The sequence below is a fragment of the Grammomys surdaster genome, unplaced genomic scaffold, assembly GCF_004785775.1.
Source record: "Grammomys surdaster isolate TR1022 unplaced genomic scaffold, NIH_TR_1.0 125179, whole genome shotgun sequence".
Lineage (NCBI taxonomy): Eukaryota > Metazoa > Chordata > Mammalia > Rodentia > Muridae > Grammomys > Grammomys surdaster.
In genome coordinates this window covers 364,094-382,567 of record NW_021620071.1, presented here as the reverse complement: position 1 = coordinate 382,567, position 18,474 = coordinate 364,094, and the positions used below count along the sequence as shown (strand labels likewise).

The window sequence follows — 18,474 nt, the reverse complement described above, 5'->3', positions numbered from 1 at the left end:
GAGGGAGGGAGGGAGGGAGGGAGGGAGGGAGGGAGAGAGAGAGAGAGAGAGAGAGAGAGAGAGGAAGGAAGGAAGGAAGGAAGGAAGATAGATATGAGGGGGAAACAAAGTGTTAAAGAAGAGGGCAGTAGCACACAAAGACGTAAGCAGAATGGTATAGTTGTTAGAGGGGTATAACAAAGAGGCCAGGAAGATGGGGAGAATGTGAAGAAAAAACAATCAAAAACATTGAATTGTTTGAAAATTCTGTAATGAAAGCTAATACTATATGTGCTAATTTAAAAAAAAAATTAAAGAAATTGCCTCTGAGCCAGGTATGGTGATTCAAACCACTAAATGCCAGTACTTAGGAAGTATGAGCAAGAGAATCAAGAGTTCAAACCTAGCTGGGCAGTCATGGCCCACACTTTTTAAACTCAGCATTTAAGGCTAAAATAGTGACTTTGATGGCAGTCTGAAATACATGAGATTCTGTCTCAAAGAAAAAAAATCAAACACCAAAAAGTTTCTGGACTGGGAGTGTAGTTTAGCGACAGGGCAATTGCCTACTAGCATCTCCATTACTGGGGGATGTGGGGGATTAAAGAAGTATTTCCTTCATTAAATGCCTGCCTCTCCTTTGGAACAATGTTAAAGGAATCTACTTTGTTTCCAGTAATAGAAAAGTTGCACTTGCTAAAGGAAACTATTGTCAGAAAACAAAATTGTTTCCTTTATCAAGTACAATCTACCTACTTTATAACAATCCAGAAGAATACTTTATCTCCCAACACTTCCTATACTTCTAAACCCACTCCAGCTACCAATACAATTCATTGCTGGTATTTCCCAAGGCCTGTCTGTGTTGGCCTTCGTCTACACTGGCCATAGATTTTGCTGAGTGTTTTCGTCAAATGCGAGTCTCAAAGTTGTTCACACCAGTTGCTCCTTCATCCTACACTAGCACCATTGCTTTGTGCACGGTCATAACATCTTTTCTAAAACAAAAGAACTCAAAGCAATACACAGAGGATACAGAACATCTTAAGATCTATACTTAAGTCCCCAGCAACTGACACTCAGAAACACCACTCCCTGGCCTAAGACTAGTTCCTTTAGATGACAGACTCTTCAAGTCTATTCATTTCCTAATTTGTTGCTGATTTTGGAACCCTTGGCTGGGACAGGAATTCCAAGCACAGCGGCTACCTCAAGACATCATGGCACTAGACACTCCTCATTCCAATCTGATTTAGTATCCTTTCCAAACACACAGTCAATAGGATTTTACCTCAAAGTATAAAATAGTCAACCTTCTGTAAAGTAATTAGAAAGGCCTTTGAGTAAAGGCAACTATTATTCAAATTTAATTGCAAGGATATTTGCATCAGTGCTATTATTATGGTAGAACATACCTAACACAAAATTAAGTACTTTTTACATATACAACCAAGCTGAACATAGTGGCACATGCATTTAGTTTAAGCATTTGGAAGGCAGAGACAGGGGATCTCTGTAAGTCCAAAGACAGCCTGATTTACATAGTGAGTACCAGGCTAGCCAGAAGTACACAGTGAGACCCTGCCTCAAAAAATTATAAAAACAAGTTTTAATCTAAGAAGGTTTTTTTGTTGTTGTTGTTGTTGTTTGGTTTTTGGGTTTTGGTTTTTTGTTTTGTTTTGGTTTTTTGGTTTTTTGTTTGTTTTGGTTTGGTTTGGTTTTGGTTTTTCGAGACAGGGTTTCTCTGTGTAGCCCTGGCTGTCCTGGAACTCACTCTGTAGACCAGGCTGGCCTTGAACTCAGAAATCCACCTGCCTCTGCCTCCTAAGTGCTGGGATTAAAGGTGTGCGCCACCACTGCCCGGCAAAGAAGTTATTTTTTATTTAAATACACAATCAAGAAATGTTTAGAAAATCTATAATGCTATACAGCCAGCTGCACAACGCAATACTATTATTTTATTTTACATTTAAATTACCTAGAGCATTTTTTTTAAATTTTCAGACAGGGTCTCAGTAGTCCAGGCTAGACTTGAACCCTTGAACTTGCCTCCTGTCTCCACCTTCCCAATGATGAGATTATAAGTGGGTGGCTACTTTGTAAATAGAGGATAAGTAAGGAAAGTTGGGTCCTAGATGTACCAATTCCAGTGTCCTGTCAGAGGCACCCAGACTGGGCATCTTGTGAAGAGAATAGCCCATAGTCCCAGGGGCAAAGTGATTCCTGGTAGCAGCCTGGAAACTCCCCTGGAAGATGAGGAGTTCTGCTCCCACCCTAGACTAAAAAAGTTGAAAAGCAAGGCAAAGACCAGTGGCAGCTGCTTCTCTGTGGGGCAGAGGGCTTGGAACACAGTGCCTGATCCCCATGCTCAAGAGAATAATTTGGCCAGGCAGTGGTGGCCCACACCTTTAATCCCAGGAATCCAAGATAGAGGCAGGAAGATCTCTAAGTTTGAGGTCTACAGAGTGAGTTCCAAAACAGCCAAAGGGAAACCATGTTTCAAAAAAAACAGTACAATTGGAAAGTGATGGGACAGGGCAGACAGTTATATCTACACTACATGGCAAATGGACATATGACTCTAAGTCAGCTGGGGTTCCCTGAGTACATAGGGCCAACAGATGAATATGTTGTGATCCATGTAAAGTAGGTTATTATTCTACCACAAAATGGAAAATGAACTGCTGAGATGTGCCCAAACATAGACGGACCTTAAAAATGGTTTATATTAAGCAAAAGAAAGCAAACACAAAAGGCACATATTGTATGGCATTCCATTGAAATGGAACATCTTCATCAGTCAAATCCATGGGGACAGAAAACAGTGTAATGGTTGCCAAGAGCTGAAGGAAGGTAAGTGAGGAGTGGCAGTTTAATGGGTCTGTTTTCTTTGGAGGTAATGAACAAGCTCTGGAATGACAGTGCTAGTGGTTGAACATTGTGAATAGATGAAAAGTCACTAATAGCACATTTTACATTATGTGTATTTTACCACAATAAAAGTGAAAGCTATTGCTGATATTCACAGAGACCAGGGATGTTCTTACAAAAGAAAGGAAAGCTGAGGGACACTCCAGGGTTGAGGCTTAACTGGAAATGGAAATTCTTGCTTCCTTTTCAGACAGGATCTTGCCTACCACATATTTTCTCTGTAGCGGATATTATCTTTAAACTCCTGTTCCTCTTTCCTTTGCCATCTAAGTACTGAGATTACAGGCTGGTTCACTGCATAGGGCTAAGTGTGTTTCCTTCGTTGCAGCTTGAAAGTCCTGAGACCCACAAGTGTCTCCAATGCCCCGTTACACCTACAGTTATAAAACAAGAGCCAGCAACTTGAGTATCATGTAAGCATTGTTGCAGGGGTTTGATTTTTGAGACAGGGTCTCACTCTATATACACCTCTGGCTGTCCTGGAATTTACTATGCAGACCAGGCTGGCCAAAACCTCAAGAGTGCTAGGATTAAAGGCCAGCATCACTACATCCAGTTGTTGCCAAATTTAATTACGAATGGTTCTTGATTTGAGATCATAAGGAGGCGGCCATGAAAAGGAAAAAAGAATGGAGTCCTTTGAAATTGACTTGTTGGAAAGAGAATAGAACTCTAAAGTCATCAAGAGAGAGAACCAAGGACAAGAAATCAGACTTGGAAGGGGACAAGATAGATGGAGAAGAAACTAACCTGAGTGAGACAGACCATAAAGCTCAGTCTGAGTAGGCACAACCTTCTTTGTAAGCTTTTGCAGGTGGATGAGGACAACTCAGGACGCCTGCTCCCTTTGGTTTTTAGTGTTTTGTTTTTTGGGGTTTTTTTGTTTTGTTTTTTTGGTGGGGGTGGAAGATTTGTGGGGTGGGGATTGATGCTGTTAATGACTACTGAAGGAAAAAAATTCCTAAAGCCAGAGGTGGAGAATTACTAGGAACCAAGACCTTGAGAAGGTGGGGCCACACTGCAGGACAGATAAGCGGGGGGGAGGGGGGGGGTGCTAGAGGAGTACTCGCCCCGCCTTCTGAATCCGGAGCTGCAGACAAAGGGAGCCTGGCTGCGGTGGTGGCAGCAGCGGTGGCAGGCAGGCAGGCAGGCAGGCACAGGGAGGCCCCCAGCACCGGTCATTCACCAGAGAGTAAGGCCCTATTGGCCTGGCCTCGTTGCGCATTGGGCTGGGCTGTCTTCCTACTAGTGCGGGGTCTCCAGAAACACAAGGGAGAGGTGGGGCCAAAAGAGGTTGGGATATCCTGCAAGGTCTGAGACTTCCTATATTGGTTTAAGAAATGGTCCTTTGCATTCTCATGAATAAGGCAAGGGGTAGCTGGTGAAAGTACATCATTTCTAGGGAACCCAAGTACCACAATCAGTCTACCCTCCTCATTCTTCAGATGAGAACTCTGAGGCTGGGGAAAGAAAAAAAAAAAACAGAAGTTACCCTCCAGTTTCTACGGACTATCAATCAGTTCTGCTTTCTGGAGTTCTGGAGTATGCTGGAGATACCTTGGAAGCAGCTTCCTAGGCTCAGACATGTTACTGGGACATCGAAGTGAGCAGATCAACAGAGTGGGGAAAAAAAAGCCCAAGGAAACACAGCAGGTCTTCAACATTCTGAGTTTATCCCTGACAGTGGCCCAGCAGAAGTTCCCATTTATGTTTTTCCAACTTGGATTTTGAAAACTGTCAACTTCCAAGAATAAACATCTGCATGTTTCCTTTACCCAGATCTTCCCAGAATGCACACCTGCTCTCACATATTTTAAGAAGCTTTGAAAACCCCAAACTACCACTCCATTCACCTTATCATATAATTTACCACAAATTCCACCTGGCACTTCTGAATCTCCAATTGTACCATGATACCCTTATAGTTTTTTCTCTAATCATGAATCAAATTAAGGAGCATATATCACTTTTGACCCTTATCTATGTTAGTCAAAAACAACCTATCCAGTTTTTCTTTTTTACCTTTCATAATATGGGGCTCTTGGCAGAGTCCTTATAGAAAAATATCCCAAAATCTACACTTGCTGACTTGTTCTCTGTGATGAGACTCAAGTTAATCATTTTGGCAAGAACACCAGCCATGTGTTCACAATGTCCTCACTTCTACCCAACTGTATTCCAAGGCTGGAGATGCCCAACTTCATTAGTCAAAGTAGCCACAGCAGATCTCTCTTATAAGGTACACTTTGTGACAGGGTCTTGCTATAAAGCCCAGGCTACCCAGCCTCTTGCCTCTGCTTCCCTAATCTTGGGATTATATGTGTACCACTATGCACTTTCTTTCTTATTCACAGTACAGAAGCTGACCCTTGCCTAAGTGAATTATTTCACTGGCAGCTATGAAATGCATTAATTTCTAGTACAGACAGAGCACACATTCCACCCACATCTGCCAACCTGGGAAAGGGTGTTGGCTGCTCGCCACTCCCAATCTCTCTGTACCCACCCTTTCTATCTCTCCAGGGCAGGAAGCACCTGCAAGACCTTTCTGAGTAGCTGGGGAAGTGGTAACTTGAGTTGCCTGTATGGTCCAAAGGAATGTGGGTGGTGGAAAGAGAGCCAGCTGCACATGGCACAGAAGAATAGATTGTGCCTCTTAAGGCCTGGTTTTGTGATTTAATAGGTCTGTGGTGAGGTCTTACCACTTTCTCCTGATACTGACAAAACTTGAGGCTTTCACTGACCTTCTCCAAATTCCTATCTGGAGGCCTAACATCATCAGGAAAGTAACTTCGCTCCCAGTTTGTGAGAAGAAATGAAGACTCCAGAAACAAAGTAACTTCACTCGCAGTTTGTGAGAAGAAATGAAGACTCCAGAAACAGCCGGTCCCCATCCCACTCACCCCCACCTCCCTTAATCTGGATTTACATTTGAACAAGGATCTCCCTCTGGTGGGGGTGGAATCTGGCCTGGGGCCTCAGAGGGGATAAACCTGGAGTGGAGAGGGTCATGCACTGAGAAACAGAGACATATAAGACTCCTCCACAAAAACTCCTTTAGCGACTAGACCAGGCTCCAGCACTTTTCTTCTCCAAAGCAGCAGTGTGGGTAATGCTGGCTCAGAGTTGGCTGAGTTTCCCCCACTCCCTGCCTTTTCAGAGGCCAGCTGCCCCTCCACAACTTTGTAGTCCTGCCTGAGAAAGAGACAGGAAGAAGGAATGTCCTACAAGGTCAATAGCCAACTTCCTGAAACCATACCCTTTGTGTGTGTTTGTTCAGTTTTCTTGTGCACAATAAATATTAGTGGCAGAGAGCCAAAGTTCCCACCACCTGCCAGCCTGGCAAACTGAGGACAAGGTCCACAGCTAGTCATAACCAGAATGTTATCTGTTCCAAGCACTAGTGAAGATCAGACAGAATGCATTATGAGAAGGAAGTATTTTGGCATCTAGTCCTGCAACTTCTTAGCCTGTTCCTTCTGTGGAAAAAGACAAAATTATGTTGTCTCTGTTCCTCTCCTAACTCACCCTGCATGCTATATGTCCTCACAATTTTGGAGCCCTTTTCTGTCTTTTTTCACCCTCCCTTTTCTTTCTCACTAGAGAAACTCTCAGAATAAGGTAAGATAGTCTTCTGCCACTGGATGTTACACAGGTTTTATGTCTAAGGATCAACTGAATGGGCTGCAGCAACAATGATTTACTTCTACCTCTGCTATTCCAGGGACCCAATGTTGACCATGAAGGAGATATACACAAGGTGCTTCCATCAGCTTAGCCACTATAAACAAATATTTTCACTCATACATACCAGAAATTGAGGCACAGAGCCATACAGGGACTTGCCCACAGGTAAGAACTGGAGTCAGAACTACTCTTACCTACTACCACATCAACCTGAATTAGATCATGGAAATACTCCCACAGGTCACAGGGTTGAACAGAAACACATCTATTCTATGTAAACACAAAATTCTTAGTTTTGAAGTTTACTGTGGTATGATTACCATATGGTAACTGCGTGTATTTGGGATGTGAAATGAAACAGGTTTTGTATATTACATCTACATACCTACAACTGCAAATGTGTTTCTGTCACAATTTATTTCAATGGATGATCTGTGCCTCTCCCAGGAACCTATATGGTTAAAAAAAGAAACAAAAAACCACCCCTGAAAGCTATCCTTTGATCCCCACACATGTATCCTCACATACACAATATACATATTTTGTATAGTGTGACCAAAAGTTTGAGGCCAAGCCGGGCGGTGGTGGCGCACGCCTTTAACCCAGCACTTGGGAGGCAGAGGCAGGCAGATTTCTGAGTTCAAGAGTTCGAGGCTAGCCTGGTCTACAGAGTGAGTTCCAGGACAGCCAGGGCTACACAGAGAAACCCTGTCTCGAAAAACCAAAACCAAAAAAAAAAAAAAAACAACTTTGAGGCCTCTACTTCATAAATGATCCTGTATAACAACAACAACAATAATAATAATAATAATAATAATGCCAAGGGATGGAGAAATGTTTTAGCAGTTCAAAGTACTTGTCGCTCTTCCAGAGAACCCAAATTTGACTCTTAGCACCCACATTTTTACATATATATGTAAAAATTATAAAAAAGAAAATCTTGGGATAATGATACAAAGCAGGTTGAAAAAAGAAAATCTTGGAATAATGATACAAAGCAGGTTGACTATGTATGACAGATAACTGTTAAAATTAAATAACCCCAGGGGGCTGAAGAGATGGCTCAGTAGTTAAGAGCACTGACTGTTCTTCCAGAGGTTCAATTCCCAGCAACAACATGATGGTTCACAACCATCTGTAATGGGATCCTATGCCTTCTTCTGGTGTGTCTGAAGAGAGCAACAGTATACTCACATACATACAATAAATAAATCTTTAAAAATGTTCAGTAAACCCTTTTCCATTCATCCTCACCAGTGATTTCCCTCCCTCCAGAAAGGATGAAGGGTGGGCAGGCAGATCCAAATTTCTTCAGCTGACCAGTGGGGGAGGGATCTCCACCATATCTGACCCTGAGTTGGTGGCTGTCACAGCAGAGGCTTAGTAAGCAGATACTGGAAGAAAGCCTTCCAAGACTATCTAAAGGTTGTCCAGCCTTCAATCCTGGAGGCACTCAGGAGGCAGAGGCAGGTAAATCTGTGCATTCTGGGCCAGCCTGGTCTACAGAGCAAGTTCCATTATAGCCAGGACTACACAGAGAAATCCTGTCTCGAAAAACAAAACAACAACAACAAGATCTGTCCTAAACTCACCCTTCCTCTAATGTAATAGCTGGGCATAATGTTCCCAGAAGGAAAGCAAGCTAATATGTCAGCATCACAGAAGGAATGACAAGTTTAGGAAAACCAGGATGTAGAATTTGGGATCTGATTAGAGACTTGCATGATAAGGGGCTCTGTTCATTTAGAAATGGTGGTGGCAAGCAGAAGCATCAGGAAAACCTCTGGGAAGATGCTTGTAAGAGATCTTATCAAATAGATTACAAAATTACACAATCATCTCAATATTGACAGAAAAAGCATTTATCAAAATAATCTATCATTATAAAAACTTTTAACAAACTAGGGACAGAAGGGAGCTTCCTCAACCTGCTAAGCCTAGTGTGGTGGTGGTACACATCTGGGACTCCAACACTGAGGCAGGAAGATCAAACGTTTGGGGCCTCTACTTTATAACATGATCCTGAATAATAATAATAATAATAATAATAATAATAATACCAGGGGATTGAGAAATGGCTCAGCAGTTCAAAGTACTTGTTGCTCTTCCAGAGGACCCAAATTTGATTCTCAGCACCCATGTTGTGACTCACAACTGTCTGTAACCCTAGTTCCAGGAAATTTGATGGATGGCCAGGGGAACAGCAGTAAGGAATCAATATGGTACACAGACATTCCAACAGGCAAAATACTCATACACATACGGTAAATTACTAATTTAAAAAGGTACCCTTCTCCTTCTGATAGAAAAGTGAACACTTTCCCCTACCTCCGCCAGTAAAAAAAAAAAAAATTCTATGCCTTGGCAATGAGAAAACAAAAACGAAAACAAAACTTAGAAAACAATTCTATGCCTGGCATACTGGCTCATGTACTTGATTTGACTCAGGAGGACTGTTATGAGTTCAACCCCAGCCTGCTACATAGTAAGTTCTAGACTAGCCAGGGATATAGCTACACTACCTTAAAACGAGATTCCATTTAAAATAGCATCAAAAAGAATAAGATGCTTGGGCTGGAGAGATGGCTGATTTAATGCCACCCCACCAAAATTCCAGTTTAATTTCAGAACACAAGATGATCCAAATTTCACATGGAAAGAAACAAGGGACCCATAAAACCACAACAATCTTTAAAAAGAGATAAAGTTGGAAGACTAACTACTTCCTAACTTTAAACTTCCTAGAACGCTCCATCATAATAGCATAAAGACAGACACTTTCGCAAAGGAGATATGTAAATGGAAAATAAGCACAAGAAAAGAAGCTCTACAACATTTAGCCAATAAATATGCAAATCACCAAATCCACGATGACAGTGGGGGTGGGGTGGGGTACGGCTCCTAGGTAGAGCTCTTGCCTGGCATGTGCAAGTCCTTGGCTTCCATCTTTATCCAGAACTATATCTAAGCAAACAAAAGATTCACAAAACGATGCCATTTTATCATCTGAAAGTTACAAGTGCTGACAAGCATGTGGAGAAATTGGAACCCTTATACAGTGCTGGTGTTAGTGTTAAATGGTACCATCACTGAGAAGTGATTGTACTTATGTAAGTTACCATATGATCCAGCGACTCCATTTTTAGGCATTTCTCAAAAAAAAATTGAAAGCAGGGATTCAGATATCTATATACCAGTATTCTTTGTAGTATTATCCACAATACCCAAAAGCACTGAATTGTACTCTTTGAAAAGATACATTGTATGGCTTGTGAATTTGATGTCAATAAATCTATGATTTTCTTTGAAGTTCTAATGTGTCATGGTGAGAAAGTCTGTACTGGCAAGTTGTAGAGGTCATGAGTATACATGGATACTTTGAAAGTCACTTTGAAAGATACAAGGAGGGGGCTAGACAATTGCTTCAGTAGTTCGGGTTGCTGACTGCTCTTCCAGAGGAGCCGGGTTCAGGTCTAGTACCCATGTGGTAGATCTGGGTGTCTCAGTTGTCTGTAACTCCAAGATCTGACACTGTCACATAGATATGCATGCAGGTGGGATGCCAATGCATCTAAAATAAAGGTAAATACATTTAAGAAAGAAAGAGAGACAGGGAGAAGAACACTCAATATAGAGGAAGCACACATGTTTAAGGATCTTGGGAAGCAGAATAGGGATACTGGAAATTGCCAGGGTTTTCAGGACAAAAGCTGCCTTCTGCTCTGAAGGAAACTCTCCTTGAGGCCTATATGAGCATCCATGTCCCATAAGCTCCTCACCCAGGCTACCTAATAGATCTCACTGTTTTGCATATATTGTTGCTATATTCATTCCTTTTGTTTTTACTTAATATGAAAGGATAGTTCTGCCTTTAAAAACCATCTGGGCTCCAATTAGGCCAAAGAGTACCAGGAAAATGAAAGTTTGTGTCCAAACTTTTTAAAAGTAGCATCCCGGGCTGGAGAGATGGCTCAGCGGTTGAGAGCACTGACTGCTCTTCTGAAGGTCATGAGTTCGGATCCCAGCGACCACATGGTGGCTCACAATCACCCATAATGAGATCTGATGCCCTCTTAGGGTATCTGAAGACAGCAACAGTGTACTTACATATAATAAATAAGTAAAAAAAAAAATTAAAAAAAATAAAAATTAAAAAAATAAAAAGTAGCATCCTATGGGAGCTGAACACAGGATGAAGGTTGCTTTACAGTGGCCTGCCTTCTAGCCAGCCACCTAGTAGAGGCAAGTTCTTTCTGTAAGAGGTTGGTCTCTCTTTTAAGTAAGAATCCAGCAGGGACTCTTTCACCTAGAGTCACCTCAGCCTTCCTGCCCATTGAAACCTCAATGAAGGCAGTCTTAGTTTTGAAATCCAATAGGTTCTGCTGAAATTATTTTGTGGGTACCAAACTAGGTCATTCCAGATTCTTATTCCACTAGGCGTGGCAATGGACAGGTGAGAGCCCCAAACAGTGGGGATAAGAGAGGAGAAACAACAGCAATGTGGTGGATTTGACTGAGGGCAGCTAACAGGAGACCACACATAGTCAAATAGAGGAGACCAGGAACACCAAGAGGCCTGGACAAGATCTCCCCCAACCTGGCCCTCCTTGCCCACCCTTTCTTGCCCATTACCTCCTATTCTTGCTAATAGAGAAGGTAAGATCACAGCAAAAATGCTGGACTCCAGAGGCAACCTCAATACCACTCCACTACTATGATTGACACAATCTCCCCTGCTACTCCTGCTATGTCCCTGTTCCTGAAGGGAGTTTCCTCTATTCATCCAGCTTACAGGTCCTCCCCAGCCAACACCTTCGCTCACTAATTCGCTGGTTCTGATCAAAAGTTTAATAGCTGAGGCACAAGTCACGAGACTCACCTGTCTGCTCCAACTTTGGCTCCTGGTCCCGGACTCCTTCTGATCTCTACACTTAGCCCTAGTGCATCTCAGTGCACATCATCCGGGACACATTTCACTAAAGTACTCTTAGGATGCACACAGAAAGTATACACTCGCAGGGCTGGCGAGCATCCGCACACACACAAGACGAGGTACAGGCAAGCACTCACGTAGTCACGCCACGCACAGGCAAGGAAACCCCACTCGTGGCTGAGGATCTGGCTCAAGGTGCAAGTGGGCAGCAGGGTGTCTCCCCTCGCGCCCCGTACGCATCGCTCTCAAAGCCCTCCTCATCCTAAAGGCCCAACAGGCCAAAGCGGATGCCAACAGGATGCCACTGATCCAGGCATTACCCACTCACCCAAAATGCCCGAGGCCCTGGAATCGACAGTGGTGACTGAGTCAGACTAGAGAGTGGATGCGAGAATGGGTTCCTAAACCCAGCTCCATTGATGATGTTTTGAATCTGGCCTGCCAGGACCGAGATTCGGCCTCTGTCCCGCGGGCACTTCACTGCTTCTTTCGTTCTGGGTCCAACCAGGGGAGAATGTGCCTGGAATCCAGACCGTTGGCAACCTCCATCCCACAAGGGCCACTGAGCGCCTCACTGTTCCAGGACAGAATCTCAACTTCCCACCTGGGCTGATCTGGACACATGGTTTGTGGTCTTTACGCACTAGGAGTGCCAGGTGATGTGCCTCCAACACCTGTCTTCTTCACCCAGTTCCTTCCATCCCTGGATGGTTTCCACAGGGCGCCAGCACCCAGCAACCCATAATCTGAGGATGAGAACAGCTCCCTACCTTTTTCTCTCGAGCCCTCGAGCCCTCCCACACCTGCCTCTCTGACTCTACCTGGCCTTCCCCCTCGGGTTTAGAGTTTTCCTAGGTCCAGCTGCGCCCCTCGCCCCAGGAGCCCAGGCGCCCTACCTGAAGCATCACTTTGTACTGCTCCTCCGGTTTCTGAACCACGCACATATTACATCCCATGGTGCTGGCCGGCGAGGGAAAGGGGAGAGCAGGAAGAGGAAGGAGTCTTTCACTGGCCAGTGCGAGGGACCACGGGTCCCGGGCCTGGGCCAGAGGCCATACCCTACCCCGAGGGGCCGAACTGCCTAGCGGGGGAGGGGGCACACCCCCTAGAGGAAGGCAGCTCCACGCCCCTCGACTTAACTCTTTGCTGGCCGAGGCCAGACACAGGCATGCTCCTTCGCACCCAGCCAGAGGAAAAAAGGGTGGCGGGGGGATGGGCGGGCGCGCCGGGCGTTGCCTGGCTACGGGCCCCCCCCCCCACCCCAGGAGGCGCGGGAGCGCGCCTGCCCGCCGGGGCCGTCAGGGGCCTTCAGGGGCTGTCAGGGGCTGTAGGCCACACGGCTCCCTGCCCGCGGGGCCAGCTGCTGCCGCTGCCTTCGCGGCTGCCGTCTCCTGCTCCCGCCCATGGCCATCAACCACCGGAGTCCAGCCTCCGGGCTTGGCGACGTGGCCCGGCCCACCAACGGAGAGGTGGCCAGGCCCGTGCCAGCTGTAGCCTCGCAGGGTCCCGCTTCTCCTGCTCACGGCGCCCTCTCAGAACCTGGCCCACAGCCAGTTGCTTGTCTCCAGCTCCTGCCTGGGATGCCGGGAACGCGCGCGCACTCGCGCGCCTGCAGCTACAGCAGGGGAGGTGCGTGGGGACCGGGTGCACGCGCGTGGGAGAAGCAGTGGCTGGGTGCGGGCGGGAGCGGCAGGGGGCCTCAGGAGTCGGTGCAGGGAGCTGAGGGCGGGGCCTGAGTCCTTCGGGCCAGATAACGCCTATGTTTGATGGCGAGGTGTCTAGCGGACCTGTCTGCTAGGTGTATCCCTGAAAAAGAGGGTCCTGTCTGAAGAAGCTTCCCTGGACTCCATGGAGAGAGTTCAGAGCCTTGGTCTCAAGGAGAGGCTATTTCATCCCTTTCCTAGGTTCTGAATGTATCAGCCCCAATGTACTCCTTTCTCAGTCTCTCTTTAAAGGCTGGTTCCCTGCTTTAACTGCTTTAGTGGATATTCGCTTGCTGTCTTTGAAACGGATACCTTTGTTTAGAGGAAAATGATGACAAGAGGAGAACGACAGAGAAGCCTCATTCTTTGGGGCCTTCATGGGCAGCCACCTTGCTTACCCTAGAACTGCTGTCTATCTGTTTCTCAGTTGCAGCCATTGCTCCTCACACTTCTCCTTTATCCTCTCCATATCTATGTCTTCCCTCCCACAGGCTGCCCCTCTCCTTGGATAAGCCAGAAGAAAAGATGGCCTTTGGCAGAAAACAATAACCGATTTAAAGCTAGGTTCTTAGAGGCTGCCTGGGAGAGCTGCTCAGCCCTCTTACCTGCAGAAGATCCCTTGATAAAATTGTCTGGTGCTTTATCTCCAGGCTCTGGCGAATTACGGGATTTATAACAGCATAGAAATGTTTAACAGTATTGGGGGAGGCTGCTTCAATACTTTTCCTTTCCATCCCCACTTTGGTTCAAAAGACAAAAATAGGAATAGCCTCAAATCCAGAAAGGAAGTATGAGTGCTTACAAAGTGTCTTTCCCAGAAAGCAAACTTGAGCCTTTCAGAAGATGATCAGTAGGTCTTCCTGGGGAATACCCTTTTTGAGAGCTTAGTACAAGTGTCTGTGGATGGGAGGTACTGTGTTTAGATCAGCCTTGGGGAGAGGAGAGGGACTCTAGGTGAAAGAGTCCCTGCTGGATTCTTACTTAAAAGAGAGACCAACCTCTTACAGAAAGAACTTGCCTCTACTAAGTAGCTGGCTAGAAGGCAGGCCACTGTAAAGCAACCTTCATCCTGTGTTCAGCTCCCATGGGATGCTACTTTTTAAAAGTTTGGACACAAACTTTCATTTTCCTGGTACTCTTTGGCCTAATTGGAGCCCAGATGGTTTTTAAAGGCAGAACTATCCTATCAAATTAAGTAAAAACAAAAGGAATGAATATAGCAACAATATATGCAAAACAGTGAGATCTATTAGGTAGCCTGGGTGAGGAGCTTATGGGACATGGATGCTCATATAGGCCTCAAGGAGAGTTTCCTTCAGAGCAGAAGGCAGTTTTTGTCCTGAAAACCCTGGCAGTTTCCAGTATCCCTATTCTGCTTCCCAAGATCCTTAAACATGTGTGCTTCCTCCATATTGAGTGTTCTTCTCCCTGTCTTTCTCTCTCTTTCTTCCCACCACACAGTTCCCTCTGCCCTGTAATTTGAACTTCCTCATGCCTAGAGTATGAGGTCTAGATCACCTTACTTCAAGATCAGTCTTGTAGAAATGTCTTCTCCAAATCTTATTACCTTCTAGTTGTATTCCCCCAGGATCCTGACCAGTCATAAAAACATTTTTCCCCCAACCTAGCCCACAATAGTGAAAACCCTGTCTCAAAAATCAAAACAAGAAAGAAAAGAAAAAAAGCTGGAAGGAAGACATGATGGACTGAAAACTCAGCACTTGGAAGCCAGAGGCAGGAGGATCACAAAATGTTAGAGGTTAGCCCACTCTATGTAGCTAGTTCCAAGCCAGCCAGAGCTAAATCAAAACCGTATGTAGCTAGGCTGGCCTTGAACTTGTAGAGGTCCCCTCACATCTGCCTTCTGAGTACTGGTATCAAAAGTATGTGCCACACTTGTTAGGGTTTTCTTTTTTAAAAAGATTCATTTTATGTATATGAGTGCTCTGTTTTCATGCTCACCAGAAGAGAGAATCAGATTCCATTATTGATGGTTGTAAGATAAAAGAATGAGCTCAGTGGCAAAGTGAGTACTTAGCATGACTGAGGACCTGAGTTCAATCCCTAGCATTAAAAAAAATTTTTAATTTTTTTTTACCTAAGTAAAATAAGATGGAGAACAATTGAGGCAAACAACTTATTTTGACATCTTGCCTCCACATACACACACACACACACACACACACACACACTATGCACACATAAGCAAGTATAACAGAATGGCACGTGCATGTAATCTCATTATTTGAGAATTGAGTTTGAGGCTATTGTGTTTATAAAAGATAAGGAGAAAAGGAATATGTTTGGTGGAGGTGTAGTCAGGTGTGGGGGAAGGAGGTCCCTCCATGGGTCCATGCTGAGGCATCTCTTCCCCCTGAGGGACCAGACACAGGACAATATAGTATAGAATAAAATTTATTCAGGGTATGGGAGGGGAGTTGAGAGGGTAGTAGAGACAGAGAAAACCAGAGAGAGAGAGAGAGAAGGAGAGGAGTAGAGGCCTGTCATGAGCATGTGGAGAGAGAATGGGGAGGGGGAAATGGGGACAGAAGTGGGAAGGGGCAAGAGGACAGAGAAGGCAAAAGAGCAAGAGAGAGAGGTGGGGCAAGCAGCCCTTTTTATAGCGAGTCAGGCACACCTGGCTGTTGCCAGGTAACTGTGGGGTGGAGCTTAGACAAAATCCTAACAGAGGCAAGACTACTTAAAAAAGAAAATCAAATAAATGAACTTAAAGTAACCTGATGAGGGGCTGGAAGATGACTCAGAGGTTAAGAGCACTTGCTGCTATAGCAGAGGATCTAGGTCCAATTCCCAATACCTATAGGTCAGCTCACAATTATTTGTCATCTGTAACTCCAGTTCCAGGAGATCTAACATCCTTTTCTGGCTTCTATGGGCACCATATGTGGTGCATACAGACATACATGAACCCACACACATACAAATATAATTAATTTCTCTCTTATTTTTGTTTTTTTGTTTTTGTTTTTTCAAGACAGGGTTTCTCTGTATAGCCCTGGCTGTCCTGGAACTCACTCTGTAGACCAGGCTGGCCTCGAACTCAGAAATCTGCCTGCCTCCGCCTCCCAAGTGCTGGGATTAAGGGCGTATGCCACCACTGCCCAGCTATTCCTGAGGTTTGGAATTTGCAAGACATTGCAGGTGACTATGAAATAACACTCACACAGTAAACCATTTGTAGTCTCAAGCAATAAACAGGTTAGTACAGCTAGTAAAACTTATGAGGGAAAAAACTTGCAGATAGCTTACTGAGTGGCTGACTTGGCTCTTTGCATGGGTGTGATGTGTTTAAATGTAGCTCTCTCATGGTAAGTGCTGTTCTATGGATAGTTGATGTTAGTTCTTTTTTTTTTTAAAAGATTTATTTATTTTATTTATGAGTACACTGTAGCTGTCTTCAGACACACCAGAAGAGGGCATCAAATCTCATTACGGATGGTTGTGAGCCACCATGTGGTTGCTGGGATTTGAACTCAGGACCTCTGGAAGAGCAGTCAGTGCTCTTAACCTCTGAGCCATATCTCCAGCCCTCTCTATGGATAGTTGAAAACTGAAATTCTGATCATTGCTTTGCTTGGATGTCTTACAGGCTGGTTGCAGACCTAGGCATCTGTAACTTGTCCAGAAAAGGTAAGAGCGACAATGGACATAATGAAATATTGTGAAGTTTCTATTTTGTAAAAACCCAGGAAGGATATTTTTAAAGGCAAATACAAATTCAAAACAAAAGGTTTAACAATCTTGGTGGAAAAGAAGGGGAAAGCTACCTTTCCTCCTTTCCCTTCCCTTACTGAATTCCTTTCTTCATCCTTCAGTCTATGTAAATCATTTTTAATGGCTAAAGAGGCTGTGGCTCACTTTCCCATTGAGGGAGATTTCCTCTCCTTGTGGACCCCATTTTCTGACCAGAGAGACCTGCTTCCTTTCTTGTCTATATTTGTGGAGAGGCTTTGAGGGGTAGGAGTGGGAGGAGCCATAAAGAAAGCAACTTTTTTTTGTTTGTTTTTAAAGATAGGGTTTCTCTATTATGTAGTCTGGCTGTCTTGGAATTCACTATGTAGACATGGTTGGCCTCAAACTCAAAGAGATCCACCTGGCTCTCAAGTGCTGGCATGCACATGGAAGAAGGCAACTTTTCATACACGGAGTTGTGCCATCTAAACATCAATACTGAGGAGGAAAAATTCCTTCAAGAAAATGCTTACTTAAGTGCAGACTTCAAATTGAACTCAAGTATTGTGGTACATGCCTGTAAATTATCCCACAGGATAATAGGAGCAGAAAGGTTGGGAGTTAAAGGCAAGCCTGGGCTACAATAAATACCTCTTGCCTCAATGGAAATACTGAAAACCTCATAAAGCACAATGGTACAGCTTTTTCAGTGAAGTACTAGGGACACAACCCAGGATTTCAAACTTTAAGGGTCCATGATTCACCAAAAAATGATATTCCAGACTCAAATAGTGTTCAGCCTGCTGGGGTCTTCCATTGCCAAAATAGAGAGACAACCAAGTGAGCTCTCAGATCTGATTTAAGGCAATTTAGGAGAGTCTGGGGCAGGTGACCTTTATCTTGCTCCACCTCTACAGACATTCCATTATCAGGGCATGAGGGCTGGAAACTGTTGCTAGGAAGGTCTGGAAACTTACTGAGGAAGTAGCTGAGAAGTCTGGAAACTGCTGCTGACCCATTGTCCTTGCCTCAGGCCAGGTGGCAGGGCAGCTTCTGAGGTCTGGACTTGCCTGGATTTGCCCAGTCTCTGGGCCTAGTCTCCTGGACTGACAATTTGAAGCCTGTCATGGAGTCAACCTGTCTCAAAACAATGCTCTACCACTGATGTACTGAATCATCTCTTCTGATGCACCAAGTACATTTTTGGCAAAGTCAAAGCAGCTACAGCAAATATAGATGTGGGGCTGTGAAATGATGGAAGGAAACCAATGATGAATAATGATGGAAGAGGATGTCTCAGTGGGCCCATGCCAAGGCATCTCTTCCCCCTGAGGGACCACCTACACGACGGTATAGCAGAGAATAGAGTTTATTCAGGGCATGGGGAGGGGAGCCAGGAGGGTAGTAGACAGAGAGACAGAGAGAGAGAGAGAGAGAGAGAGAGAGAGAGAGAGAGAGAGAGAGAGAGAGGAGAGAGAGAGGTAGAGGAGAGAGAGAGGTAGAGGAGAGAGAGAGGTAGAGGAGAGAGAGAGGTAGAGGAGAGAGAGA

At 44.7% G+C, this 18,474-nt stretch overlaps 1 protein-coding gene across 1 annotated transcript in view; it reads right to left on the bottom strand.

Annotated features, from left to right (window-relative positions):
* Pdzd4 (PDZ domain containing 4) overlaps positions 1 to 13,129 on the bottom strand; it is a 29,824-nt gene extending 16,695 nt beyond the window's left edge. The window contains exon 1 of the mRNA XM_028785313.1: positions 12,427 to 13,129. Within this exon, the coding sequence (XP_028641146.1) occupies positions 12,427 to 12,486 (60 nt within the window). The 5' untranslated portion in view covers positions 12,487 to 13,129. The remainder of the gene's footprint in view (positions 1 to 12,426) is intronic.
* Positions 13,130 to 18,474: the final 5,345 nt, after the last annotated feature.